Source organism: Bactrocera latifrons, unplaced genomic scaffold (assembly GCF_001853355.1).
Source record: "Bactrocera latifrons isolate USDA-ARS-PBARC rearing strain unplaced genomic scaffold, ASM185335v1 scaffold_5, whole genome shotgun sequence".
In the NCBI taxonomy this organism is placed as follows: domain Eukaryota; kingdom Metazoa; phylum Arthropoda; class Insecta; order Diptera; family Tephritidae; genus Bactrocera; species Bactrocera latifrons.
Genome location: NW_017537156.1, coordinates 662,043 through 681,403, shown reverse-complemented (window position 1 = coordinate 681,403; position 19,361 = coordinate 662,043). Strand labels below are relative to the sequence as shown.

General features: G+C 39.2%; 1 protein-coding gene across 1 annotated transcript in view; it reads left to right on the top strand.

The window, feature by feature from the left end:
• LOC108973643 (gamma-aminobutyric acid receptor subunit alpha-6) overlaps positions 1-11,546 on the top strand; it is a 35,134-nt gene extending 23,588 nt beyond the window's left edge. The window contains exons 2-11 of the mRNA XM_018941034.1: positions 3,685-4,032; positions 4,117-4,619; positions 4,723-4,883; positions 4,949-5,076; positions 9,071-9,153; positions 9,216-9,418; positions 9,480-9,728; positions 9,796-9,990; positions 10,176-10,341; positions 11,390-11,546. Of these exons, the coding sequence (XP_018796579.1) occupies positions 3,685-4,032; positions 4,117-4,619; positions 4,723-4,883; positions 4,949-5,076; positions 9,071-9,153; positions 9,216-9,418; positions 9,480-9,728; positions 9,796-9,990; positions 10,176-10,341; positions 11,390-11,535 (2,182 nt within the window). The 3' untranslated portion in view covers positions 11,536-11,546. The remainder of the gene's footprint in view (positions 1-3,684; positions 4,033-4,116; positions 4,620-4,722; positions 4,884-4,948; positions 5,077-9,070; positions 9,154-9,215; positions 9,419-9,479; positions 9,729-9,795; positions 9,991-10,175; positions 10,342-11,389) is intronic.
• The last annotated feature ends 7,815 nt before the right edge of the window (positions 11,547-19,361 follow it).

The window sequence follows — 19,361 nt, the reverse complement described above, 5'->3', positions numbered from 1 at the left end:
TCTTGAGCAGCAAATCTGCTGCTACTTTGATGGCTGCAACATCAGCCTGAAAGACACTGCAATAGTCGGGAAGTCTGAAGCTGGATTTGATGGAGAGCTCCCGACAGGAGACTCCTCCACCAACCTTCCCCCTAATCTTTGAGCCATCCGTAAAGAAGCTTACTGCGACTCTCCTCCAACGACTTCTTCCCTCCCAAACCTCCGTCCTCGGTATATGAGCAGAGAAGGAGCAACCGGAGTTTGATATGGCGACTCCATGATGATGACTCGGTATGCAGTCAAAGCTCGTGAGGATATCCGAGTGTACAGATACAGGCCACTGTAGAAACACAGATTCCCTGTGCCTAATAGCCACCTTTGCCGCACATGCTAATGAGCGCAGCTCATTGAACGCTCTCAAGCTTCTTTGCAAGTGTGCTATCCTGTAAAGCCCTCCACCACATAAAGACTCCATAGAACATTATGGGTTTGACTATGGTGTCATAGAGCCAGAGAACCACCTTCGGTTAGGGGCCCCACCTCTTGCCTATACATCAGTATAGGGAAATCGATGCCTTTTTGGCTCTCTCCTCGATATTTGGCTTCCACGAAAGCTTCTTATCCAGGATGAGCCCTAAATACTTCACTGCATCCGCCGGTTGCAGGCGAATAAAACCATTTCTGTTTTATTTGGATTCATGGCGAGTTCACTTCCGACCGCCCATTTGTCACAACGCTGAGATATTCCTGCGTCAACTCATACACAGTGCTTAGAAGCTTTCCTTTCATCATAAGTGCTACATCGTCTGCATAGGCTATCACCTGAGAGCCAAGATCCTCTAGCTCTTTGAAAAGGTCGTTAACGACTATGATCCATAGAAGAGGAGAATGAACCCCCACTGAGGGGTTCCCCTGTTCACACTGATATCTTAACAGCCTGATTCAGCTGCGCTGGTACGATGCCATCGGGTCCCGGGGACTTGAACGGTTTAAAGGATTTGATCGCCCAATTCAAGTGACGCTCATCCAGAAAGGTTGACAAAGGTCGTGTAGTCAGCACGCAACGCTCCGAGAGATACCTCTGCAGAGGACGTGTTACTAGGAAGTGAGCTTCAAGGAGTGTCTCTTCACCGCTTAGCGCCCACTACAGGACACAATCATCAGATAACCCATTCCTGCAGGCCTGATTAAATAAGCGTCTACAGGGTGCCCTAATTTCCGAGAGTTGGAAGTCCACCGTTGAGGTTTCCCTTCGGAAAACTTCGATCCACCCATCCACTACATCGGCGGTGGCCAACACATCCACCCACGGTGCACGTCTCTTCGATCGACTGGAAATGGGTTCCATGGCAATTTCAATTCGGGGAAAAGGAAAAATCACACGGAGCCAAATTTAGCTTTAAATTCGGTCACAATCGCGGCTCGAGAATGGTGAGATGGGTGCACAATCATCGTATAAAATCCATGAATTGCTCTTATCCACAATCCCTCCGTTTTCGGCGGATGTTCTCAGGCAAACGGCCAAATAGAACTCTGTATTAACCGTCTATCTATCCGGAAAAAATTCAGGATGCAGCAAATCACAAATATCGAAAGAACAATGAGCATCAGCTTAATTTTTGAGCGGTTCAGTGTGTGTGTGTTTTTTTTTTTTTTTTTTTTTTTTTTTTTTTTTTTTTTTTTTTTTTTTTTTTTTTTTTTTTTTTTTTTTTTTTTTTTTTTGTGTCGGCTAGTGTTCTTCTTTTGAAAAATAGGCATGTCTGCAACGATTCGTCTATCGTTGAAGGCTTTGTACCCCGTACCCCTTGCTTTTCTAATAAAACTGAATCACCGTAAGCTTTTTCCAATATTCCCAACGATTCCACACACGAATAATCGATATTTTTATCAATAGTAAAAAACACACTTCTGAAGTGTTCCAACTAAATTCTAACTAGTGAAAATATTTATGTAAACATTTAACATCTGTCCAGCAATTTTTTAAAGTATATTATTTTGACCAGTAAAAATTTTGAATTGGTCAAAAAATTATCTTGAATATTATAACCCCAAAAAGCAGTTCAATTACTGCTTCAACAAAGTCCTGAAACATTTACTAACGGCGAATTACAGACAATTATTTTAATGCAACTCAAACACAAATGTTTTCTCTTTGAGTTTTTGACTTTGCATTAAATATATGTACATATTAAAGTCTATTGTTATAGTTTAATTTTGTAATTTTTGCGTCCTCCTATTCTCTGAGCGTAATTCAAATAGACGCCTAAAGAAGAGTGACAGAGTCCGTGCTTTATCACATACTACACATTTTTCTTTCTTTTTGCACTAAAACATAGTAATGGCAAAGTGACCAAAACCAAAGAATGTGTAAATGACAAATAGGTAAAGAAAACACAACAAAGAGAAATTGTAAAAGCATAGAGAGCAGAGTGGTTAAGCAGTTTTATGACTCCCATGTGACCCGTGCACATTCTAAGTGTCATTAGATGGTCATTACGGTTACATGTGAATGTGCCTATATGAATGTGTTGCAATCGACTCTGCATGGTCATGGCCTGCAAGAAAATTCTATGATGGGTATGTCGTAATGTAATGTGATACTGAGGTTGGTTTTATTTCGTCGCTAGCAATAATGTCGTAGACAGTTAGGTAGAGAAGAGTGAGATAACAACAAAAAAAAATGAAAAAAAGGAGTGATAGAGAAAATATTAAATGGAGTCAAGTGCCAAGATGAGAAATGAGAATGAGCGAGATAATATGATCTGAAAGCGCTAATACTAAGTATGGATGCTCAGTCACATAGGAATGGAAGGCTGACAAGTTAGCTTGCTCTGTGGCTGCTGGGGGTAAGATTCCTCTAAGCTGCTCCAGATCTTTTCTTCGAGCGTTGTGTGACGCAATGAATATTAGAGGAACACCTCATGTCTCGGAGTCAGATCTTACCACTAAGTTACTTTGGGTTAGAGTTTATGGGAGAGTTCATCACAGGTCACCTACACTTAAGATTCCTGCTTCCGAAAATTGAAAAAGTTGATTCAGAGCCTACGCGGAGGCTGATGAGCAGCTGCAACTTAATATTTGCGAATGTCCAGCCTTCAGCTGAATCAGGCGGTATATATTCAACGGCTAACAATGTTCCTTTATAAGAGACATTGGGCGGCTGAAGTGAAAAAAATTACCAGTTCCATTGAGGTGCTGGATAAATCTTTGTTTACCACCCGGAAGTACAACCAACCAAGTTTATTTAGTACTTTTTCATGGTACTAAAATTTTCCTGCGGGTCCTGTCTTCTTGTCAGATATGTGATTTCTTCATTGTGGCAGCCTCATTTACAAGTAGTTTACGTTCTACGTGCATGCCACTTGTCGACATTAAACAACTTTCAAGCAGCTCATGATGCAGCAACTTCCGTTGGGTGTAGATTAAGGAGCTTCCGACAGGAATTGGCTAAATGTTAGCAAACGGGTTAGGAGAAATAATTTGAAAGTACTTTAGACTACATAAATACATTTTTCGGCCCAAGTGAGGAACTAGTTGTTTAAACGTGGATCCCATGTTACCTAATCACGATGAGTTCTATAGTCCACATTAGGTTGAGTAGTAAGCGAAAATTATCCACTTTGCTTTAGATTGTAAGAAAAGGTTTTGAAACAGGAGAAGAGTGGATCAAATACATAATTTGGAGTGAACGTCTGGTATACTAAGCCCACCAAATTTTCTCGTTTTCAGCCTGGTTATGTGTCTGGGGCTAATGAAACTGCACTGCCATGGTGTACCCACTGCCAATGCAAATCAATTCACACTAGCAACAACAATAACATCAGCAAATGATACTACAAGCATAGATAAGCTAATGGCACTTAAGGAAGGCAATGACCAGCAAAGTGTACATTATAAAAATGAAATGCCTGAAGACCTACGTGCAACAGCAACAACAACAACTACCACAAGTAGGCGAAAAGGGGACACAGTGACAGTCTCTACAACCACTTATGATCAGCACGCTTACGTCACAAATAGCAGCATCGACATTGCGTTGACACCGATGATGAGGTAAATCTGCGCTTTTAAAATAGCTCAAACAAGTTGTTAAAATATAAATTTCTTCCGAACGCATTTCGCTTGCAATCCGTGTAGCCTTTTGCCGCCCAATGTGGCTTTTAGCTTAAAAGCGTCCGCAGAAACGGCACCGAAGGACGCATCGACAACTGCCGCCACTTTCGACACTGAGCGCGTGCAGAACGAACGATATGAGCAACAAAAAAATGACAAACAACAACACCAACAACTGCCCACCATCACGCGCGCAATGCAAGTGGCACGCATCTACGAATCCTTCCGCGCGCTGCCCGAACTCGACGTCCACAGCGCCGCCGACAGCGCGCCGCGTTTTAAGCGCATGTCGGATCTAGCCACGGACGACACGCCGCACGCAACAGCAAGCAGCGGCAACATGAGCACGACGTGGCCGCCGACAACAACAACCACAACAACAGCAAATGTGAACGCCAATGTGACAACAGCAAGCAACATGCGGAAACGCACCGCATCTGCGGATATGTTGAGTCGCAACATTTCCATCATTTTGGAGAATCTGCTTAAAAGCTACGAGCAATCACAGCTGCCAACGCACGGACAAGGTGAGTGCTGTTCAGCGTGTGTTTGTGTGTGAGTGTATCTTTGCAGCGTCTTAACGGTAATACACAGCGACTTGATTTAAGTAAAATGTGAAATCTCGTGCAGGCATTCCAACGGTGGTGCGGACCAACATTCTCATACGCAGCATGGGTCCTGTCTCGGAGCTGGACATGGACTATTCGATGGATTGCTACTTTCGGCAGTATTGGCATGACAAGCGTTTGAGCTTCCAGGGCCCGATACAAAGTCTATCACTCAGCATTAAGGTACTTAAAACTAATTGTAAGAGTTAAAGAAATTCAATTTATTTTTACTTAATTTGTGTTCTTAGATGCTGGACAAAATTTGGCGTCCGGACACATACTTCTTCAACGGAAAGCACTCGCATATACACACAATCACTGTGCCCAATAAGTTATTGCGCCTGGATCAAAATGGCGGCATTCTATACTCGATGAGGTTCGTATTAAAGCAAAATTAACTGAAAAGCAAGCAAAAAATTTATAAACAACCAAAAAATTTATAAAAAAAAAGAAAAATTTATATACAAAAATTTATAAATAAAAAATTTATAAACATTTTTTATACTCTTGCAATTTGCAAAAATCAAAGCCAGAGAAATACCTTAAGATGCAAGCAGTTAACCAGAGCTTAGGAATCCAAACAATTCTATATTCAGTTCTGCTTCCTTAACTCGAATCACCATAATCCCCAAACGACTTTCGGGTTAGCGGAGCTTCGAGTTACGGAAGGAAATCTGTATGAAATTTGACTCCTATTGCCAATTCAAGAGATGGAGTTATGGAAGTTCCTTCCGGGTAATTAGAGTACTACGTGTTAGCCTCTAAATAAAGGTGCTTTCCAAAGTAAACAGGACTTTTTGGATCTAGTGCCCCTGGTGGCGCCTTATATACTACATGTCAACTGGTGCGTTAAAATCTGCTATCTTTATCGATTGTCCAGTGACATTTCATCGATTGGAGGTGAAGTTATTGCTTTTAAGAGGAAATTCTGGTTTAGAAGCCCAAAGTTTAGGTATTCTTTTTGACGCGATAGAAAAAAATCAAAAATTACTTTGACTATCAATTCTTACATGCTTTTTATTGATATTCTAAGAATATAAAACATAAATAATATAGGAAAAAAATTTAATTTAAAAAAACTGCAGGTCGGCGCAGTAGAGACTGATGAAACAATGGCCTGTCCTGGTGTGCAGGATATAAATCCCTTCCGTGACCTAAAATGAAAATTTATACGAAATTCGTGAAGAGTAGAAGTGTAGTTATCGCAATACGAAACGTTTTTGAAAATTAATGTTAAAAAACTTTTTTACAAAATGGTTGAAGTTTGAAAAAAAAGTTTCGTATTTTACCAGTTTTTTCTGTGGTTCGGATGAAAGAAAAAGACAGTTCTGTGTAAAATTTCATGGGAAACGGTTGAGTAGAACTTGAGATATCATGCACACCGTTTCTGGAAAAAAAACGTTTCAATTGATGAAACAAGTTTATGACGATGATCGCCTATTGCGTAGCAGAATGCTCGAGTGGTTTCAAAATTTTCGAAGTGATCCTGAGGATCAACATGTAGGCCAATCAAACTCCGTGATCGCCGGTATTCATCAAAAATCAGCCGAAATCGTCATTGAAATTCATGGAAATAAATTGAACATCTTCAAAACATCGATTTATCGCATTTTTAGCGAACATTTGGGCTTACGAAAGGTGTGTGCACGGTTTGCTTCGTACAAATTGACTGACGACCAAAAATTGCTCTCATCGATCGACCCTTGTGACCGATTATTTGACCAAAAATCACATTTTAACCATTAACCACTTTCCGTATTCCCCTGTTATGGCATCGTGCGTTCTTCCTTTTCGGAAAAATGCATTTTCCCATGAAAGGAAGCGTTTTGTAGACGTAGAGGCCATTTAAAAGGTTTGCCCCGCATACTGGCGGCCATACCGACCAACGAGCTAAAACATTCGTTCGACATGCTTTTGGACCGTGCAAAAAGCTGTATTGAAGCAGTAAGAGACTATCTTGAATAAAATAAATTGATTTAGAAGAAAAACCCATATGTTCTGTTCTGTTTTTTTTTTTTAAGTCCTGTTTACTTTGGAACACACCTTATATATTATGTACATATTTAGACGCTAGCACGTAGTACTCTAATTACCCGGAAGGAAAAATTTCTTTGTAATACCTTTGTCAGCCGACTAAATTGGTGACCTTGCAGGATTTTAGTCTCAAGTGGGGTTAGATTATTCGACCACTTGTCACTGTCGTACCTATGTATATACATTGGTCTGAGTATCAGTTACGTTGAATTCTAACGTCAAGAATGCCCGTCTTCGATTCGCTATTTCTGTACTCGTTTCTGCTCTTTTGTCCAAAAATTATATATAAAAGCAAAACCGAATTCATTTCGTACGAGAGAATAAACTGATACCTCATTAAATTGGTATCGGTCTTAAATGCTACCAATGTTTCGCTTAATTTATATCAGTTTTACCATTGTGAGTGACTCAAATGGCTAATATCTTGATATCATGTTTCATTGTTGTGTTGAAACCATTGGGTACCCTCAGTGAATCAACTGTACTGGTTTCCGATATGCTTTTTGTTAAATAGACAAGACTAATAGCGTTGTTAGGTTTATAATTTTGAAATGTTATGTTAAGAGTAGATAAAATAATTTTTTAATGGTAAAGAGTGAATCTGTTAGATCAAATGTGCTGGAATGAGAATTGAAATCGTGACATATAAATTTTAAAAGTAAGGGTCTAAACTGCCTGGTAGAGCGAACGGGAACGTTAAAATTAATATCAGATAAAAGAGATGGGCTACAGACTGACGACTAGCGAGTGTCGGGGGATTTATAAGTTTTAAACGATTAGTGTAAGGGGGAAGATTTACACTGGGATCCCAATGCAAATTAATTAAGGCAAAAAGTAAAAATTGTTTTTGAACGGACTCTCGTTTTACATTTTTTAAGATTCAATGGCATATCATTTCTATCACACCAAGAAACTAGATTGTTTAAGTCTGTTTGTATGAAGTATATGTACGTTTTAAAAAGTTTTACATCGTCAGCATATAATAAAACTTTTGAAAACTTACAACAGATGATATGTCATTAATAAATAACAAGAGCAGAATTGGACCAAGATGGCTACCTTGAGGAACTCCTGAAGGAACATTGATTATGTCGGAAAGAGTATCGTTAAATATGACTTGTTGAATTCTATTACCAAGGTAAGAAGCARCCCATTTTAGAAATATTGGTTGAAAACCAAGAAGATCAAGTTTATTCAGAAGAATTGAATGGGATCAAAAGCTTTACTAAAATCTGTGTATATAACATCAGTATTCTTATTCTCCCTAAAACCMGTTGATACATGTGATACAAATTCAAGCAAATTAGTTATTGTAGATTTCCCTTTACGAAAACCGTGCTGAGAACAAGAAATTAGTGGAGAGATCCGGAAGGTTATGTGATCTTGTGGAGACTTAGGTCACTGTAGTTAGCGCAGACTGCGAGATCTCCCTTTTTGTGGATTAGGCAAACACATTTAAATTACAATCGCCCCCGTCGCTTTGTTGTTCTTCACCATCTCCTTGCGTTATACTTTCACTGCTATTCAGAGAAGTGTTACCTCCATAATTTTAATTTGCTCAGCGCATCAGTCACTTGACCTTTTTAGGAATTCTATACGGGTATGCTTCGGTCTTGAAACCTGTTAGTAGCCGAACCTTTTCGTGGAGATTTCGAGCATTATCCCTGCCGGCCAGCTTGTCAAGCTCTTCGTACACATGCATTTCAGTCCCTCCCTCTTTTTTGTCAGCAAATGCGTCTCGCCTCCCTCTTCAACTTTCAGTATCTATCCCATCCCGCAAGTGTTGTGGTCGTTTGTAACGTTGCAATGTTGTCAGTTTATTCTCTCTTCTCTTCGACACGGCACTCCTCATCGTCCTTCCCTGAAGATTGATTAGTCGCCTTCTCACTTTAGCTCACCTTCAAATGGTTGTTTTTTTTTTTTAGCTACCCGGACGATGCTTGATCTAAAACCAGAAGATGTGAACTGCTTGGGCCATATACAAAATAATCGTTTCTGACTATTCCCAAGTGTAAGGCACTTAGCGAACGTTCCTCACTTGCATGAACTTGTACACATGTCTCCATCCTCCCCTTCTTTTCAGCGGGATGGTATTTTTACCTGTCGTGCCCCAAATCGAGCGCTCAACCCTGGGATCTTGTATAATCAGAGCCTGCATTTATCAAGCTTATTGAACTTATGAAAAACAGGTTATACAGTAAATTGAAGAGGCGGAAAAGCTTCAACTTCTTCCAATGATAAATAAGTTAGAAGACGTAGAGTTTTTTTCTTCTCCAAAAAAAAAAAAAAAACGTATGACAAATTATTGAAAATATATGTATATTCTCCATTTACAGACTAACAATAAAAGCGACATGCCCTATGGAACTTAAAAACTTTCCGATGGATCTACAATCCTGTCCGTTAATAATCGGTAGCTGTAAGTAAAATATTAAAATCTTTGCGGAAAACAAAACTAAACTAACTTTTTATAAAAACTAGACGGCTATACAAATCGCCAACTAGTATACGAGTGGAAGGGTGAGGATGACGCAGTGTCATTTGTGCCCGGCATGACATTGAATCAATTCGATTTGATAAGCATGAAACAGCGTAACTTCACCTACACCAGGCGAGAGGGAGACTTCTCTGTGCTGCATGTGGCCTTCAACCTCAAACGTCACACAGGCTATTTTCTCATACAGGCAGCTATTTTTTAAAAATAGAAAACAAAAGCATTTCATTAAAATCAGTGATAAATTATAGGTATATGTGCCCTGCATATTGATCGTCGTGCTGTCATGGGTCTCCTTCTGGATACACCGTGAAGCGACCAGCGATCGCGTTGGCCTCTGCGTGACCGCTGTGCTCACACTCTCCACGATTAGTTTAGATTCGCGCACCGATTTGCCGAAAGTGAAATATGCCACTGCCTTGGATTGGTTTCTCTTGATGAGTTTTCTGTATTGTATTGCGACGCTACTCGAGTTTGCGGGTGTGCACTATTTTACAAAGGTCAGGAACTTTATAGCACCGCTGCACCGAGCATTTTTCATATTGTTTCATTTCTATAACCTTAAAGGTGGGCAGTGGCGAGATACCCATAAGCGAGGATGAATGGGAGGACATTGACGAAGGCGCGGCTGATGACGATGAAGGCGAAGAGGAGGCTCAAAGTAGTTCGATAAAACACAGTAATGAGTCCGCGTATGAAATTCCACATCCCTTGGCTGGCAACTTTTGTAAACGCAATGCGATGATTTCCCCCATTTTCAACGTAAGTTTCAGCTTACAATTTCTTTAAAAATTATGCAAAAATTTACAATGCGTAGAAAGCGCTGGAACCTTTACCGCGATTGAAGACTATATGAGCAATATTTTACTGTTATCATGAAATGCTCCAAAAGCCTCCATTTCTATATTTTTATTACTGAAGAATTCACTTTCTTTATGGGGTCTTAGGACCCCACGCAAATTTTTCCAGCACCGTCCTCACACGCCTCTACAATGGAACGTACCACACAAACGGAGCCACCGGTTATATCGAAGGGAAAACAAATGTGGCTTTGTCTAATAGGTGATGATAAATTTCGACGGCAGAGAGAACGTGCTGCAGCGGTTACTAAAGGTAATGATACTACTTAAGCTCCAAGAGAGAATATTGTGAGTAGTATAAATTTAAATAGTTTAAAATTTAGGGTAGTATCACCAGAGATCGAATAAACTTATGGAAACTGTCACTCAATTTATGCTATTATTAGAGAATTTATTTATGTGATCTCTGTGTAAAAGAGCTAAGAATATAAGTTCAAACTGATTATATGGTGACTTCATACTGTACTGGGAACATCTCTATAACATATATACAATAGAATATATAAATATTAGATTGCCAAAAAAGTCTTGCGGTATTTTTAGTGAATTTTCAATTGTTCATGAAATTTTTTTTTGATGACTCATGCTCAGCTTTTGACCGATGCTACGGCTGCTACTATGCCGGTCTCTTTCGACCAATTTAGCGATTTTATCGCAATTTTCGACGACAGGCCTTCCGGAGCGTAGCACATCTTCGATCACCTCTACCACAGAACGAAAACGTTCAAACCATCGTTGTTCGGTGGAAATGGAAACTGTATCGGGTCCATAAGCTGCACAAATTTTATTGGCGGTTTGAGATGCATTTTTGCCTTTATCGTAGTTGTACTGTAAAATATGACGTATTTTCTCTTTATTTTGCTCCATGTTTGCGACGCTATAACTCAAGAACGACTTAAAAGAAACAACAATGAATCAAACACGTGTTAGCGCGTGAAATGAGCTTTCCAAAAAGGTACAGCATGACCCGATGCGACGAATGAAACTAGAACTACGCGCTCTCAGTACCAACTAGCGAAAATACCGCAAGACTTTTTTGACAACCTAATATTAGAAGGTTTTTAAGTCGCACAGGTCTTTCGATGCTGTTATATTGAGCATTAATGAACTGATACCAGTTTAATTTGGAAGAGTTTGGCAGAGCGAAACCTAGAACTTTTAGAGCCTCTCAGATAATAGTATATATGGAGCGCTTAGTAAAGTTATAGTGTTCAAGTCAACAATTTTATAGAAGAGTTTCAAAGAACAAAATATTTACAAACTATAAATTTATTTACAGCAATTTTAAAATTTTTTCACAGGAAGCCGCTATGTGAACAGCGTCTCTCTGATAGATCGGGTCTCGCGTGTTGCTTTCCCAATGTCTTTTGCTTTCTTCAATTTACTCTATTGGCTGGCATACGGAATGTACAAAAAAGAGTTCACGTGGTCAACCGTAAAGGGATAAAAAATAAACAGCAATCCCACAGGAACAACAATGTTTGAAAGATGAATGAAGGCACAGGAAAGGACAGCAGGGAATCAATATTACAAACACTCACGGTTAAAGAAGAAATCCTCAGCTATAAATGCATATAAATACATACACAAAATAAGCTTATGGATATATGGAAAGTTAGTAAGAAAGGTCTATTAAACAAACAAATGAAAAATTTAATATTTTTGGCCAATTTACTAAAAACAAATAATATATACATAATGGAAAATTATATAGTTAACAGAAATGAGAGCAATTAAAAACAAGTATTAAGTAAACAACGAGCTTCTTTTATATTATTACATTATAATTAGCCAATGTAGCGATTAATAATATTAATTTATATAACATTCAATATTTACATAAACGAAAAGAAATTAATTATTATATACAAATTCATATACTGAAGTAAGCTTGAATTAATATTATTTATCAGCAAAATTGCGAATATTTTGTATTTACATACATACAGACGATAAAAATCAGTTGTAGCTAGCGTTAACAACCTGTGCCAAATAGAAGAAAAATGTAGTTAAAGCAAAGTTGTTGGTATGTAATGGTTAGTAATTACTAATTTATTGGAATTATATCTTTTTTTTTCAAGAAACTAAACATCCGTAAAGTCAAGTTTTCGATGACTCATTAGAGCATTTCGATCCCTAACTGGTGAATGACACGCATAATGTTTTTCTCCAAGGCCTGAATCGAAACGAGATTGTCCGCATAGACTTTAGACTCTACATATCCCCACACGAAAAAGTCTAACCGTGTGATCTCACACCATCTTGGTGGCAAATCGACCGGCCCAAAATGTGAAATTATCTGCTCCACCGAAGTGTTCCCTAAAAATACGTGCGATGTGTGGGAAGTGGCGCCATTCTGTTGAAGCTAAGTGTCGCCAAGATCACGAGCTTCAGTTTCAGGCATCAAATAGTCCGTTATCACGGCGCGAAAGTTACCTTCCACCGGCTCAGCAACTATACCAGATCGTTGTTTTTTCTGGATGATATGGCAGCTCTTGAATCTCTTGAAATGGGCTTCATCACTGAATAAAATTTTGGATCTTCTTGGAACTTCTCAAGAGCCCATAGAAAGTAGCGATGTCGTTTGGGAAGGCCGAGCATCTTCAGTTCTTGCAATTTCAGATCTGGACATAAAATGCGCCAAGTCACTACATACGTCAGTTCGAGTTACTGCGAACTGCGCCGAATCGACTATCCACGGTCTTCGTGTATTCTCTCAGCTAAGCTTCTATATTTTCTTCACAGCGTGCTGGACGTGATCTATTCGGTCGAATATTATTTAATAATGAATCCTGGGTCTCAATATGGAAGATGGATGGATATGAAGATCTTTTTCTTTGAACGAAGCGCTTGAAGCACATTCTTTACTTTTCTTAATAAAGTTGAATGATTTGTAAACATTCATCGTACGTAAATCTTTCCATGATGAAATGCTTAATAATACTGAACAGAATAATATGACAGCTTGACAGGCCTCACGCGTGTTCTGACAAAAAAGGTCATTGAAATAAGTACCTCCCCTTGAATAACCCGTTAGATTCGATATGTACATGGTATGTGTAGAGCAAATCTATTTCGGATACATAAACCTTCACTTAATAAACTAAAAAATAATGTTCGACAACTCTTAAAAAAGCAGGTAAAAGCACTTTCTACAAAACAAAACTACCACTACACGATATAACCCACCCAACACAAAAATTTTTTCAGAGAAAGCTGAAACCAATATAGAATTTTGCTTCGTTTTGGCACAGACTTTAAACTACTTCAGATAAGTAAATTTATTAGTTATAAAATTACAAAAGATTGTTGCATTGATGTTGTTGGTTGGTTTAAGAGTAATAAAATTGAAAAGGTACTGAAGCAATTCTCATATTTATTTAATCCTCGAACATACATGATTTTTTCCTGTATGATGAAAAATACATTTTTGAAGAACAAAGTGTTGTTGAATAAATACACCTAAATGGATTCTTGCAGGTTAGAAATTCTTCAAAACCATTGACCATTTTTTCATATTTATATTTTAAAAATGGCTATGATCTACAGATTCATATATCGCGATTCAGAAGACCTTGAGAACATTTTTTAAAAGAGAGATGAAAGTAAGTTGAGATATAAGGTATGAGAGCAACAAGCAAAGAAATACAACACAGGAAAAAAACCTCACAGGTGTAGCTGTTTGCTGTTCTAAGGAAAAATGTTTGACATAAACCACCTTCAAGTCGAATCATTATTAAGTAACAAAAAAACAGGTTGTTTTGCAAACCTTTGCCTTGATTTTCGATCAGTTAAATGTCAGCTATATGCTACGTTATAATATATAAATATATATAGTCAGAACAATTTGTAAGGAGATTTTGGGGTAACTTTGGACAATTTTTTAGTTTTCCCCATGCGATTACTTGATTTTGGTCGATCAGCTTATAAGGCAGATATACGGTACCGTGGTCTGATATCGGTGGTTCCAGTAAATTAGCAACTTCGACATTTGAAAAGCTGGGAACTGATACGCTTATATATGTACAGACAGTAGGATGTGGCTAAATCGGCAAGCTGGTCATTTTTGTGTGTATATATATAAGTGTGTTTCCTTATGGCAGCTACAAACTTCGTGCCAAACTTAATATACCCAGTTCACGATACTTTCACTTTTATCGGAAATCCTAACTAAGAAGTGTTGTAGAATATCTAATTTTAAATTTAAAACTGTTTTCTGATTTGATGGAACTTAACTGGCAATTTAAACATTTTAAACCTTGAAATAGAATTCAAAAGTCAATGTATTGTACTAAAATGAATTTCGAAAGTATCTGCAAACTAAACAGTAAATAGCAATATTAAGGCAATATAATGCAGATAAAATCGATGACGATGGAACAGATGTTTTATTCTAGCAAAGCGGTAGAGGTCGATATGTTACCGATCGAGCTATTCCATATGGCGACGAAAAACTGGTAAGGTGCTTGGATCAGCTTCTTTGCAAAATACCATATAGTCGAATAAAAGCATGAGCGTCAATTGTGCTCTATCCAATCCACACACAGGAGAACCCCGAAGGATGTGCTCCCGAAGTATGTGCTTCGCGAGAATCTGCTTGCGTCCCACGTACTTAGTGTACAGCTGTAATACATCCTGTATTAACTTTATAGCTCCGCTCTAAGCTCCCCCCAGTAGGTCGCGGATAGCCGCACGGGCTATAGCAGCAGGTTAGTTGCAAAATAAGTTTAAATGAATAAGCAACCCCCGCCGATGAGCGACGGGAGTGGTGGATATAAAAGCTAGCAGATCCGTTGAAGCTCTGACTATGGCGAACCTACACCGCCTCTATGTGTCCCCCTTAACACGCATAGGCGTGATGAGTAATAAAGAAATCCAGGTGCGACGGAACCATAGTAGGTGGCTCCCTGGTCAGCATCTGCTTACCAGGTTAAGTGCCGCTGTTAAAAGAACTAAACTTGGCCGGTATACAATGTGGCGCACTGGGAGTCCCTCAAAACCTTAAGAACGACATCTCCGTTGTTAGGGTGAAGAGGGTGAAGTAAGCTTGCTCTGCCCAGGTGTTAGCCATGCTGTTTGCCTGTAACCAGCCCCTTCGGGCTCTGATCAAGAAGTGTGCATTAGGCGTAGGATTAGTAGCCTGCGTTGCTCCGGGCGGGCGCTAGTCCCTCCGTATTTTTCGGGACCGGTAAATCGAAGGACAGGCTTCATTGGACTGGAGTAGAAGCATAGACACAGAGGGTATACCCGTTCCTGTCTCTTTCGGCCCGCCCCCCTTCTCACGATGCGCTGGTAAAAAAAAACAGAAGATAATGGATAAATTTATGAGAAACAATATAACCAACGCTTTGAGCAACAATGATAGCTGTAGCAACATCTATACCGCACCCATGAGTAGCGGATCTGGCGTAAGAAATAGCGGAATTAACAGAGAGCTAGATGTAAGAGTCGACCTTAGGAGTTTTCGAGAGAACGGTTTTATGGAGAATTTATGGTTAATAAAACGATGAGCTGTACGTGACATACAACGATATTCACACGGTTCAAAAGACAGCGGCTGCGATGACTAGGCCATGTTGTACGGATCTATGAGAACACTCTACCAGCTTTAAAGGCATTCAATTCAGTAACCGCTGGTGAAAAAGACTTCACACCGTTGGAGAGATCAGGTGGAGAAGGATCTGGCTGCACTTTTTACCTCGAATTGCTGTCTACACCAGTATAGAAGAATAAAATCGTCTATTGCGTTATAAATAACGACCGGAAACCAATACAACGGATATAAATATCAAAATCCCCTACACTCTTTCGTCATCCCATTTTACACTCATAAGTTCATTAATCAAGTCGAAATAACTGAAAAAGTAAATACTATATTTGTATTTAAATAAATACGTTCGATTGCGTTAGACTCACACCTTCAGCTGTTATTTACACTGCTCAAAATCGCATTTCCGTTTCCTGCGCAATACAAACAGTAACTCAAACCAATTCTTATCAAAATTGTAAACAGGAGCCTATAATAGGGGGATAATTTTCTTTGAATAAATAAAAATATTTGAGAAACGCAATTTTTTCAGTCAACAATAATAATAACGCGTAGGGAAAACTTATTGCCGCTCACCGCTTACTTTTGAGCTTTCTCACTGATTAGCAAACAAATATTTGCATTTGTGAAAATATGCGCAGCAAACTCACACTCGAGTTAAAAATATACATAAACAGAAATGCAAATGTGAGTCGCAATCAAACGAGTAAATAATGTTAGATACTTATGTACATCAACGCCTATGTATATTTTATGCCTATGAAGGCTTCTCAAACATTACCACATCTAATATGCATACACCGTTATTGCTTCTTAAGATTTTGTTATCGTGAGACTATCGCTAATAAATTATTGACATTCACGTCAAAAACAACCCATTTTAGGCGATGCCGACACTCATTTCTCTGTATAGACACACCAATAAGAAAGTGTTCAGCCAAACAGGACACATTAGAGGTCATAAAACACCATTAAAACGCTAATGATTCAATATTTCCCATAAAGAATTACGCGATAAAGTTCATATATCAAAAGGACAAGTAACCAATAAGTTAAATTAACAGTTATTTAGAATATTATAAAATATTTGAGTTTCGTTAGGCTAAATTGGGTTAAATGGCTGATCATAATAGGCTCCCTCACTTGCACAGTCCGTTGAGGTACCATCTCCTTCTTCATTGGCGCAAATACCTCTTACGCGGTTATAGCCGAGCTTACAATAGCGTCCCAGTCGTTCTTCCTTTTTGTTGTTTGGCGCCAATTGGAAACTTCAATTATAGCCAGATTCTTCTCCTTCTGACCTTTCCTGCGAAGTGGAGGGCTTTCCCTTTCTCTGCTTCCTCTGGTGGGTAGTCGAATACTTTCAGTGTTGGAGTGTTTTCATTCATTCGGACGACATGACCTAGCTAACATAGCCGATGTCTCTTAATTCGCTGAACTATGTCAATGTCATCGTATATCTCGCACTGCTCATCGTTCCAACTTGCCGCTGCCAATGCCATATGAATGGTCGGATGCTTCAAACTCAGTCTTCCAAGGTTGGGCAATGGAGGAGAAAATAAATGGATAATTCCTCTTCTTTTTTTGCCATACAAAGTACACTATTTATGTACGAAAGCATAGTAAGAAACCGCTTGAAATTAGCAACTAGAAATTATGACCCCCTTCAATGGAGACTAATGTATAACGGATTGCTATGTCCCCTTAGCCCAAAAGTCATCGAATTTATTGTATACGCAAACGACCTTATTCTGTTCGTAGTGGCTAAACACCTGGATGACCATCGGAGCAAATGCAATGAGTGCATAAACGATCTGCGCTAATGATTCTCCTCAATTAGTTCAGAATTGGCAAAAGACAGAAGTCTTGCTCATAAGTATTAATTAACAATATCAGCCGATGCTGCTGAAGTAATAGTTAGTATGATACCCATCGACATTCAGGGTGACAAATACGAGGTGGTGTAAAAGTTATCAGTGGTCTTCTGGAGCCAAAAGAGAAGAGCTCAAACGCTTAACAATATGGTAGCAGCGGTGACAAACTTCACTCAAAGGACGGTGGACCCACAGGCTGATATCGAACATCCATTCGTGGACGACATGGGAATCTGAATTTCCACCTAACCCAAGTACTAAGTGGACATTGGTGCTGTAGAAGCTACCTGCATGGATCTCAACACGATATTAGTCCGAATTGTCCAACGTGTTCAGAGTGCTTTGAAGAATGTCAGCATATATTCTTATATCACCCTCGGTAGTTTTACGGTAGAAAATTTGACGACACTCATGTGTCAGTCCACTGGGAACTGTCTGTAAAGCTGTCAGCGAGCGGCAGCTATAATCATGACAAAACTGAGCATATAGAGCAGTTTAAGGGCCATAGAGGAGCCTGAAATGTCTTATTAGTCCGTGAGAGAGCTTGTTAAATATTTTGTAATAGTGGATCTAGTGGATATAAATTGTAATCAGTACTGAACTTTACCGCAATTTACGAAAAACAATATATTCAACAAAAAAGCTCGAATCTTTGATAAAACCTCGATAAAGGACATTAGTGGCATAGTTAATGGCAATGGTTAGGTTAGCTTAATCTGGTTGGCAAATTAGTGGCATAAGATGAAGTGCGGTTCCTAGGTCCATTAGGATTAGTCATCCTTTGAAATACCTGTCTGCGACCTCACTATCGATATCTCCCCTAGTGTATCATTCTATGGGGACCTCAGATGCTAACGGCGTAGTTTTGCGAATGCGGAACGTGCTCAAGACCATTGTTTCCCTGGTGCTTTGCTTTAGATATTTCCTGCAGTCTTCTCGATCTGTCAGCCCCATTTTGCGGGTGTGTATCGCCACCAGACAGTAATTAGTTAATATTCAGCTCATGTGCCTACAGTCTCTTTTATACAGCGCCAATTAGAATATAGCGTATTTCAGATCTACCATTTTGCACAAACTTTTACAGTTTTTTACCCAGATAGGTCGTTCCATCGGGCTTTGATTTTCTTTACTACGACCGTAGTATAAACTCATAGGTTTGCCAATAATGAATACATTCTCGGATTTTAGCCGCACACCTTTCTTGGCGATCTCGGCCATTTTTTCATTGGTCTCGATGCCTTTGTGGCCTGGCAGATCCATTTTTTCCAGGTTCAACGTCAAATCAGCCTGCGTTGCCCAATATTGAGCTATATTGGGAGTGGTTGATTTTGATCGTTTACTTTAATTGACAGCTATATGCAGCTATCTGAATAATGTGTTCGGATATTCAAGCGATAAAAAAAGCTACATTTCGTAACGATATCTTGCCAAAACCGCATGATTTCCATATAAGGGCTTGAGTTGGTTCGGTCAGTTTATATGCCAGCTATATTTAAGCATTCTAATTTCTAGTAATTCTTTAATTTAAAGACACCAGCAAACTTTTTGACTTTTGCTTAATGTTCAACTACTTTTGCGCCAATATCACAACTAGATGTCGCAACAAAATAGCTGTAATTCTCAACACGTTCCGCACTGCGCAGCATCCAACAAATGAACATGCTCTCAGCACGCACAGCAATCGCTCAATCTAATGCACTGACAGCTACAGGCCACACTTACAAGCAAACACCTGCAGACTCTCTCTTATTAAATGCTGTAATCAGATTTGCGAGGATTCGAGGTAAACAGCCCAGAGCCCTGTGCCAAGCGCTCAACTGGGTTCATCGGCATTCGTTTGGTGGCTGTGTA